This window comes from Helobdella robusta (genome assembly GCF_000326865.2).
Source record: "Helobdella robusta unplaced genomic scaffold HELROscaffold_5, whole genome shotgun sequence".
NCBI classification, from domain to species: domain Eukaryota; kingdom Metazoa; phylum Annelida; class Clitellata; order Rhynchobdellida; family Glossiphoniidae; genus Helobdella; species Helobdella robusta.
In genome coordinates this window covers 7,230,083-7,240,476 of record NW_008705254.1, presented here as the reverse complement: position 1 = coordinate 7,240,476, position 10,394 = coordinate 7,230,083, and the positions used below count along the sequence as shown (strand labels likewise).

The following is a 10,394-nucleotide window of genomic DNA, read 5'->3' as shown; positions in this document are numbered from 1 at the left end:
TCATTCTTCATGTTTGTTGTTGTTTTTGTCATCGATTTTTTTGGGGTTGAACCTCCATTCTTTGACGATGATATGTTGCAAAATAACGTCCGGATTTTTCATCTTAGCAGCATCGCTACTTTCAACGCATACCCTGAACATCGTAGACTCGCAATCGTCGTTGTTTGGACTTTCATTGGCGGGAGAATCTGTGCGTTTTAGTACTGGAAAACATGAAATGACATTTATATCAATGGATTTTAAATATTCCATAACATCGTTTCTGTGGCTCTTTTGAACATTGCTCATTGAAAAAAATGATTTTTTTATGAGCATTTTATTAGCTTTAATTTTGCATAATTCGTCATTTTTCTTGTTACCAATTATTTTCCTAACTGGTTTTTCCATCATATTCTCTGTAACAGATTTTATGATGCTTCCACTATTGACGTTACTTCGTTCAACCATCTCTGGAGTGATGTTTAATCTTGGTCGTTTTTTTGACTGAACTACTGTGAATGGTTGGTCGATATTTTCAGTTGGAGTTCTCACAACATCTGCCCATAGAGTACTGTTGTTGCTGCCGTTGTTGTCGCCGCTGTTGTTGCTGCTGAAATTGTTGTTGTTAACTCTGTTGTCAATAAAATGATTTTGTTTAGTCTGCTTAGTTGGTGGGACAATTTCCAGCGTATGATATTCAGGTGCGCTGGTCGGTTTGCTGACAAGATAGTTTACATAGTTTATATTCATATTTTCTAATAGTTTCGCTATGTACAACTCTTGCTTGTACATTATTTCTTTAATTTCCATTTTAATTTTATTGAAATTTACATTTAATATATTATCCATACTGGGAATTTTAGAAAAATTAACACTTACATAGGTTGGTAGAGATTCCAATAAATTGTTTTTGTTTAATTGCAAGATAATTGTAACAATATCAAGCATTTTGTCCTCTTTTTTATTGCTTTTCGCAGAATTTTTTTCTATGTTTGCAAACTTTTCATTTTTAACAAATTCTAAATCATTTTTTAAAGTTTTTAATGCAATAGTAATATCGTCAGAAGTGTAAAAATCAACAACATTTGAAATAAACACGTCATTTTGAAGTAAATTTAAGTTATTTATCAAAAAATATAAAACTTCATTCACCGACAAATTACCTTTAGACGCCATTTTTCCATCCATGTATGTATGTATGTATGTATGTATGTATGTATGTACGTATGTATGTATGTATGTATGTATGTATGTATGTATGTATGTATGTATGTATGTATGTAAGTATGTATGTATTAAATGTATTGAAAAAATGGCGTCGAGACCGGTAAAAATAAACGAGCTTCTTTATTTTGTTAATAATAATTTAAGTTTAATAGAGGAAGAATCATTTATTAATAATACTAGTGAATTTTATACTAGTGACGATATCGTTTTAGCAATTAAAACATTAAAATGTGAAATAGAATCACTAAAGTTAGAAAAAATAGAAAAATTTCCCTTGCGCGGGAATTCAAAACGTGAAAAACTTCTGGAATGCTTGACTTTATTCAGATATATTAAAAATAATAATTTGTTGGATAGAATAGCATTTTTTTGCAGTTCTGATATAAACAAAATACCAAACACGGAAAACTGGCTGAAAATAAATTTCGACTTTGTTAACAAACAAATAAAAGAAATGTTGTTCAGTCAACAAGCTGAAATTAACAAAATGTTTCTGTCTTACACAACCGAGTTGGATAATGTAAAAAATAAACTTAACTCTCTTGTTGGTGAAAGTCGTCAAATGTCAACAACGAAATTCCAACGACAAGTAACGCGCAGCAAGATAACATTCTACAGGACAAAAATCTCTGGTCAGACAGAGTAACAACACCAGTGGAGAACTTACCGTTCAGTCTCGTACTGCGCAAAAACAAGCGTCCACGGTCAGACAACAGCAGCACCAATCGCAGTGAAACCGATAGCAACAACGCCAATCGTCAAAACAACAACATCATGAAATATTCAGAGGTTACAAAAAAAGTTTCAAATAAAATTGTTGGAAACAAAGTTAGCAATGATTGCAAATTGAAAGCGGAGAAACAGCTGATAAAAAAGTCATTTTTCATGATGAGCAACATTCAGCGATGCCACCGAGATGATGTTGTTGAATACTTCTCAACAAATGGAATCAAGGTAATTTCGTGTTTTCCTGTTGTTAAAAAGACAAATAATTCGACTGAGGGTAACAAAAACAACAATGATGATGAGCAGTGCACAATGTTCAGAGTGTGTGTCGAAAGTTGTGACGCCAGCAAGATGAAAGATCCTGACATCATTTTGAAGCACATCATCGTTCGTGAGTGGCGCTTCAACCAGAAAAAACCCGAAGAAAGTAATAATGTGAAACATGATTAGCACAAATGCAGCAAACAAAGAAAACCACCGCAAAACACTTAACAACAGGTGCCAAAATTTGAAAATATAAACCAATTTAATAACCAATTTAAACAAATACATTACAATAATTCCAATATAAAATCATTTTTTAATCTCATGCATATCAACATCAGAAGTTTAATACACAAGGCAGATGAGTTGTTTGATTATTTAAACAATTTTGTGTGCACATTTGACGTCGTAGCCATCACTGAAACATGGATTAATGATAGTACAGAAGATTTGATTTGTATGAACGGTTTCAAATTCATCGGAAAAAATCGATTGAGCAAACACGGTGGAGGAGTAGGATTCTACGTAAGCAATAACTTGACCTTCAAGACAAGAGATGATTTAAACAAATTGGGAGGTCTAGATTTTGAAACTTTCGCAATTGAATTAAAGACTGACCCTTCAACCAAAAATTTTGTCATTGTTGTATCATACAGACCACCCAGTTGCAACGCGATCTATTACCTGCAGCAATTGGAAATTATATTGCAACAAATAGACGTTGAAAACAAACATGTTGTTATCACAGGTGACCTCAACATTGATATGAGTGACACGAACGATGATGTTAACAAAATGTATTTATGTCAACTTTTTACCTGCTACAGTTTTGATCAGTTAATAACGCTTCCAACAAGAATCAGTGTTGAAAAGCAATCAATCATCGACTGCTTTTCCGCAACAGGTAGCGTTATGTGGTGTGCACGTTCATGATATATCGGACCATCTGCCCATCACCGTCACTATCAGTTCTTCCATTAACAAAAATAAGTCCAAATACGTAAAGAATCAACAAATCTACTCCTTTTCAAAAAGTAGAATAAACAAACTTAATGAAGCTTTATGTATCAACGATTGGTCAGATGTTTTGTTATGCAATGATGTAAATGATGCTTTCAAACTATTCATTGACCTATTTAAAAAACTTTTCGATGACTGTTGCTTAATGGAAAATGTCAAAAAATCTAGAAATTTTCTCTGTAACAAACCATGGATTACAAAAGAATTTAGTATTTTACTCAAAAATAAAAATTCTTTATATAAAAAATTTCTCGAAAATCCAACCGGGATAAGATACACGAAATTTAAATCAATTGCCAAACGTTGCTCAAATCTCAACAATAAGCTAAAAAAACAATACTTCAGTGACTTGTTTCAACGAACAAAAAATAACAGCAAAAAAGCGTGGTCGAATATTTTAAAAATAATAAATAAAAGTAAAGATGATAAAAATGAAAAGTTACTAACCTCAGATGAACAGGTTTTAGACAATCCTGAAGATGCACTTAACAAACACCAAATTTGATGAAAGATTTTACGAAAAATTCTGAATGGAAGCAAACAATGCACCATAAACTTTCAAATTCCTTTTTTTGTCTTGATACCTCATTTGAAGAAGTTGTCGAGACGGCAAAAAGTTTACGACCCAAATATTCAATTGGTGTTGATGACATTCCTTCAAAAATTGTTATTTCCACAATCAACTCAACAGCTCAAATTTTGAGTTATCTGGTTAATTTTTCATTTGCGACAGGCATATTTCCTCAATGTTTCAAAGTGGCAAAAGTAATTCCAATAGCAAAGCAGACAGGTAATACCGATATAACCAACTATCGACCTGTAGCGTTACTACCGGCCTTTTCAAAAATTATGGAAAAATTGATGTACAAAAGAATTGTCAATTTTCTTCAAAAGTATAACATAATTTCAGACTCTCAATTTGGCTTCCGTGATAAACACTCAACAGAGTTGGCAATCGTGGAGTTGATCCGTAAAATTGGAGTAGCTGCAGAAAATAAAAACTTTGTCGTTGGAACTTGCATCGATCTGTCAAAAGCCTTTGACTGCATAGACCACAGCATTTTGATGGAAAAGTTAAATTATTATGGAATCCGTGGAACACCCCTAAGATGGCTTAGTAACTACTTGACCGATAGGAAACAGTTTGTTAGATGGCAGAACAAAAATTCGACGATACTAACAAATAACTTTGGAGTTCCTCAGGGAAGCATATTGGGTCCACTACTGTTTGTGATCTTTATAAACGATCTTCCCAAGGCATCGAAGATTTTTGATTTTGTTTGTTATGCCGATGACACTAATATTTTTAGTAAAGGTGAAAATATTCATGAACTTTTATATAAAACCAATATTGCCATTAAAGAAGTGGTCAAATGGTTTCAAAACAACAAATTAACGTTGAACAACAAAAAATCTCAAATGATTATTTTTGGGCCGGTTCAGTATCTGAACTACAATCTTGACCAATCTCGGTGACCAATCTTCAAACCGCATGAACAGCGGCCTCAGCGCCACCCTTAATTCCGACACCCAACTGAATCGGGTAGAATTTGGTCTTGAGTTCGACCACGACCAGGGCCAAGGCACATTTGCCGGCCAACCTCCTCCAAACGTTCCCGACCGCAATCGGTCTGACCCCTCCGTCTTTCTTATTTAAAGCTATTAGCCGGCCTCCAAAAAAGAACCGGCGGACGGAGAGTGGGCAAGCTCCAGGTAGGATTAAATTAATGAATTGGGTTAAGGAGTTCAGTGTGTCGTCGATTGGCAAGGGGCCTGAAAAAACATCTTTAAGGTGTTGGGGTCGTAGGCCATCCAGAAGAACCGTTTTTGAACGATTTAACGGCCCTCAGCACCTCGGCAGGAGAAACGCAACCAGCCGTTGGTGTCAATGCGGGAAAGACCAGCCTGTCCACAGAAATTTTTGGGTGGATGGAACATAATTTATCGAAGGTGGCCGGCGAGCTCTTTGCCAGGCCCTCCGGCAAACAGACAAGTCTGACAGCCGAGGACAGGTTTCCCTGTTCAATACAAGATGACACAGCGTTGATCCACCGATCGGGGTTGTGCTTTTGTGATTTGGCATTATTGGACCCATCAAGCACAGTACCAGGGTTTCAAGACGCTTGTTGACCAGATGGCCCTGGTTGACCCGGCGACCCTCTCTGGAAGTCTTCTGTAAGACGTATGGGACAAAACAGTGGAGTCTAACCCAGTGAGCCGGGTCACCAGGGTCATTACAAACAGCCGTCAGCAAGGCGTTCAGATCATGTGCGAACTTCTCCCTGCATGGCTTAGGGATATGGTCGTACACCGGTACACATTTCAGCACGGCCGTCAGCTTGTCAAAAACACCAGAGTAATCCAGGTCGAGAGGATCACCGGAGACTGATGCGGCCGACGACCGTGTGGGCAACCCGGGCTTGGGGTCGGGTGCGGCACCGAGAGGCGAAGCAGCCCTCGCGCCCGATGGATCAACTTTTTTCCGGAACCCCGAGCATTCCTGTCCTTTCACTTTACCTCCGTGCCGACATAACTTCCCGTCTGGAGTGCTTCTATAGTGGTTAAAGCAGACGGGGCACTGTTGTATGTATGTAATACATACATACATACATACATACATACATTTCGCCAAGTTATTTTGGATTCACCTACAAAGTTGCCAATTAAAATACTTAAAAAATACGTTCATCTGTTTCTTCCGTTTTTGACTGTTTTTGTAAATGCATGTTTAACTTATGGGCATTTCCCGATGGCTTTTAAATATTCAATTGTAGTTCCGATGTTAAAAAAACAGACACTAGACAAGAATAGTTTATCAAGTTATAGACCGGTGTCAAATCTAACATTTTTGTCAAAAGTTATTGAACGAATTGTCCACAAACAGCTAATTTGTCATTTAAATCATAATGATCTGCTACCAAAATGTCAGTCAGGATTTAAAAAATTTCATTCAACTGAGACTGTACTGATAGATGTTTCATCTGAGTTGTTTGCTGCTATTGATGATCAAAATATCTCAATCTTGGCATTACATGACATTAGTGCAGCCTTTGATTGTGTTAATCACGAGATTTTACTTGGAAAGCTACGTCAATGTTTTGGAATCTCAGTTGTTGTTCTTATTTGGTTCGAATCATATCTCTCTGCGCGAAAACAACAGGCATTACGCAGAGATGTTTTATCGTCTGTTCAGGAAGTAAAGCATGGTATACCGCAAGGCTCAGTACTTGGACCGCTGCTGTTTTTGCTATACACTGCTGACGTTTTCGACATCATTGATTCATTCAGGTTCAAGCATCATGGGTTTGCAGATGACATACAAATCATTGTCAGTGGTCCAGCTACTTCATTTCAAGCTCTTGTTGAAAGATTTGGTCGGTGCATGGAGGCGATTGATTCTTGGATGATCAAGCACAAACTCAAATTGAATCAATGCAAAACCCAGTTATTGCCAATTGGTACGTGGCAGCAAATAAACAAATTAAATTTCACTTCGATTGAGATTAACAACAGTAAAATTGAATTATGTCAAGTTGCTCGTAATCTTGATGTTGTATTCGATAGTAATATGACAATGGAGTGCCACATAAAGTCGCTAACTGGTGAATGTCATCGACAACTTCGCATGATGAGGGCTATAAAAAATTCACTTAATGAGATTACCCTAAAGAGTTTGGCTCACGCGTTTATTCACTCAAGGCTGGCTGGACTATTGCAACAGCCTTTTTTACGGTGTCTCCATGTTGGAAATTTCCAAACTACAGTCAATTCAAAATCGCATGGCTAAGCTAGTTGTCGGAGGTTTTAGATCTGATCATGTGACGCCGATTTTACGGGATCTGCACTGGCTTCCGATTGAAAAGAGAATTATCTACAAGATTGCTGTTTTGATGTTCAAAGTTTTAAATGGGCGGTAGATTGACTAAACGTGATTCAACGTCTGGTTATCCAGGATTGAGATCCAATAATAGGAATTTGCTGGACGTTCCTCAAACCCGTTTGGTGACTGGTAAAAGAAATTTTGCTGTTGCTGGACCGATGGTGTGGAATAATTTGCCAACCTCACTCCGTCTACCTGGAATATCATTTCCTCTATTTTGTAAACAATTAAAGTTGCTGCTTTTTAAGCAGCATTTCGGTTCTTGTAATTAAATGTGATTATGAAAATGAATTTTTTATTTTTTTTATTTTTTATGTTCTTTATTAGACGGTACGGTTCTATCATTATGTTGTTTTAATTCTTGTGTCGGTTAATAATTCGTTGTGAGGCTTGTTGATTATTGCGTTGAATTTTTGTACATAACTAGTAACTTGTGTGGATAAATCCTAAAAATCGTCATTTGAATTAGTATTACTTCTTTTTGGTCATCTATTTATTTATTGATTTTGTGTTAATATATGTGTGTTCTGACATTTAACTGAGTGACAATCAACTTTCTTTCTTTTGTTTTATTTATTTTTTCTTGCACTTATTGTAGGATGAATAGAAAAGTAGTTAAAATTTTTGTTTTTTTATAAAAGTACTTCATTATAAAACAGTACTTCATTTTTTCTCCTTTCCATCTTTTTCCTGCAATAGCATCTCTGGCTTTATTAACAACAAGATTCACTGCATCAAGCGATGATATACCTTTTCGGAAACCGAATTGATTGTCCGTAAGCTGCGGATCCACAACTTCTTCAATCCTCCGATGAATAATTCTTTCCAATATTTTACCAGCCGTATCTAACATACATAGCGGTCGATAAGATGATGGCTCTTCCGGAGGTTTCTTTCCCTTGGGAATTAGCACTAGTCTCTGCTGCTTCCATCTTGTAGGAAACACACCTTCTCTAAGACATGAATTGTACACCTACAAAAACAGTTTCGGTGCCTTTTTGATGGCTGTTTTTAAAACAATGTTTGGAATTCCGTCTAAGCCTGGAGCTTTGTTATTTCCTACTCTATCACTAGTTTCCATGAATTGGCGTTTTGTGATAGGCGGGATGTCATTCATTTCACAACGTTCTCTTCTGTAATAGTGGCTGTTTTGTTGTGGGAATAAAGTACTTTACGCAAATGCTCTCATGGATGCTTCCGAGCGAATCTTTATCGTTTTGGGCATGATGATACTTCGAAGTGCCCTTCTTGTCCGGAAATTAATGAAAATGCAGAACATGTATTTTTTGAATGCCCACGTTTCAATGGATCCAGGAATAATCTGGAAACTGTTCTCAAACAGAAACTCTGGCCAGAAAACATAGTAAAGGCAATGCTCACATCTAAAATTGCTTTGGATGCGATTAATTCATTTTCGTCTGAGGTTCTCCGAAATCTACGTACGATAGAAAGACAAAAAGCAAACAAAGTTGGAAAATAGAAAAATACATTAAAGGTAGAAATTAACAGAAGGAAAAGCAAATAGCTATGATCCTCTCCCCGTGTAGTAATGCCTAACGGCGGGTCAACGGGGAAACAGGGGCCAGATGTCGAGAAGGTTTTTAGTCGGTATAGGAATTTTTCGAGTCCGACATATCCAAGGGTTGTGGCCTGGGCCTGGGAATACGTAAACGTATTTTCCTACCTCGAAAGAAAAAAAACATACATGCATGCATACAACATACACCTAAGTGATTTGCATTGGTTGCCCATTAATAAAAAAATTGTTTTTAAAATCTCTGTCACAGTTTTTAAATCACTAAATGGTCTGGCTCCAAAATATTTATCAGAAAAACTGAAATTAAAAACGTTGATCGCATCTGGTTTGCGTCTGAGGTCTGATGATTCGAACATTCTTTTGGTTCCTCATAGACAGCTAAAGATTGGATCGCGTGATTTTGCTGTGTCAGGCCCATACCTTTTTTTATTATAGTTCATTTCTTTTCATTTTTGCTAATTTTTAAGGAATATCGCATTTCCAGCTTCTGATTCAGTTTTTCAATATTTCGTACCGAATCAATTTTTAAACTTATTTTTATAAAAAAACAAAAATTTTAACTACTTTTCTATTCATTTTTATTTCATACAGAAAAAGATTTTTTTTGGCAATTCTTTACCATTTTCAGTTTAATATGTTATCAACTATTGGTTGTATTTTATATATACCTACCTCTGTGTGTTTCTAATTTATTGGCTCTAAAGATCGCTTTTAATTTTTTTCGTCGGTAGCAAAGTTACAGTATTTGGTTGGATATTTATTACAGGGTGCCATTTGTTCAAAAAATGGGCATCCGCAATTTTAAGTTGAAACGGATTCCTGTTGCGATACAGTATCTTTGTGTTATTGTTGAGTATATTTCTATTAATGGCTGTTCCGTGGTTATAGATTAAAGTGGCATTATAATGAATCACATGAAAGAAAAACACAAAACTAAAATTATTAGGCATATTTTGGACAACAATGTTAAAATCTTACATTACAATAACAACCATTTTTACTTACGATTGACCGTATCAATACACATCCGATAATAAATATTCAACAACGTGCAATTGGAATCTTTCACACTAATAAATTTAGAAACAGAGGAATCATCGATGATAATGACACGTTAAAAAGCAATCGTAATAATGTATTCGCGTAAAGTTATTACGGTAAAATTAAATTAACAAATTACTTTAAACAAACAAAGAATCAACATTCTACAGACTTGAACATTTGGCCACATGCGCCATGTATCAATTCGAACACCGAAGATGGTATAAGGTATGGAAATACGGAAAAAAGCTTTTCTGTTCTATCATGCTTATTATAAATAACAATTTTAGTTTTAAACTCAACCGTTAAAAAATCAAAAAATAAATAGAAAATTAACTGATGCAGAATATGCTGTGATTTTCATCAATAATTGCCCTATCTGACAGTCTTAATCCAATATATATATATATATATATATATATATATTCTATAAAAAAAAAATATATATATATATATATATATATTCTATAAAAGAATATATATATATATATATATATATATATATATATATATATATATATATATATATATATTCTCAACAAGGAGCACTGATGATGATTCATTCGGAATCGAAATATGGCCTTATTTGCAGCATGAATTCGAAAAATAAGTTTATTTTGAATTTTAATAAACTAAACGTTCACCAAAAAACTTTAGTGAGAAAAATCGAAAACAACAAGGAGCACTGATGATGATTCATTCGGAATCGAAATATGCCTA

General features: G+C 35.3%; 3 protein-coding genes across 3 annotated transcripts in view; 1 reads left to right on the top strand and 2 right to left on the bottom strand.

Moving 5' to 3' along the window:
• Window positions 1-789, bottom strand: HELRODRAFT_163913 (hypothetical protein; the record flags this gene model as incomplete). Its single annotated transcript, XM_009027644.1, has 1 exon — window positions 1-789. One exon carries the CDS (start codon window positions 787-789, stop codon window positions 1-3), a length of 789 nt encoding a protein of 262 aa, XP_009025892.1.
• A 502-nt stretch (window positions 790-1,291) lies between these two features.
• Window positions 1,292-3,129, top strand: HELRODRAFT_163912 (hypothetical protein; the record flags this gene model as incomplete). Its single annotated transcript, XM_009027643.1, has 4 exons — window positions 1,292-1,455; window positions 1,797-2,160; window positions 2,239-2,319; window positions 2,431-3,129. 4 exons carry the CDS (start codon window positions 1,292-1,294, stop codon window positions 3,127-3,129), a joined length of 1,308 nt encoding a protein of 435 aa, XP_009025891.1.
• A 1,874-nt stretch (window positions 3,130-5,003) lies between these two features.
• HELRODRAFT_163911 (hypothetical protein) overlaps window positions 5,004-10,394 on the bottom strand; it is a gene marked incomplete at both ends in the record, with an annotated part of 6,490 nt that continues 1,099 nt past the window's right edge. Inside the window, 3 exons of the mRNA XM_009027642.1 lie at window positions 5,004-5,121; window positions 5,217-5,768; window positions 8,655-8,752. Coding sequence (XP_009025890.1) covers window positions 5,004-5,121; window positions 5,217-5,768; window positions 8,655-8,752 — 768 coding nt within the window. The remainder of the gene's footprint in view (window positions 5,122-5,216; window positions 5,769-8,654; window positions 8,753-10,394) is intronic.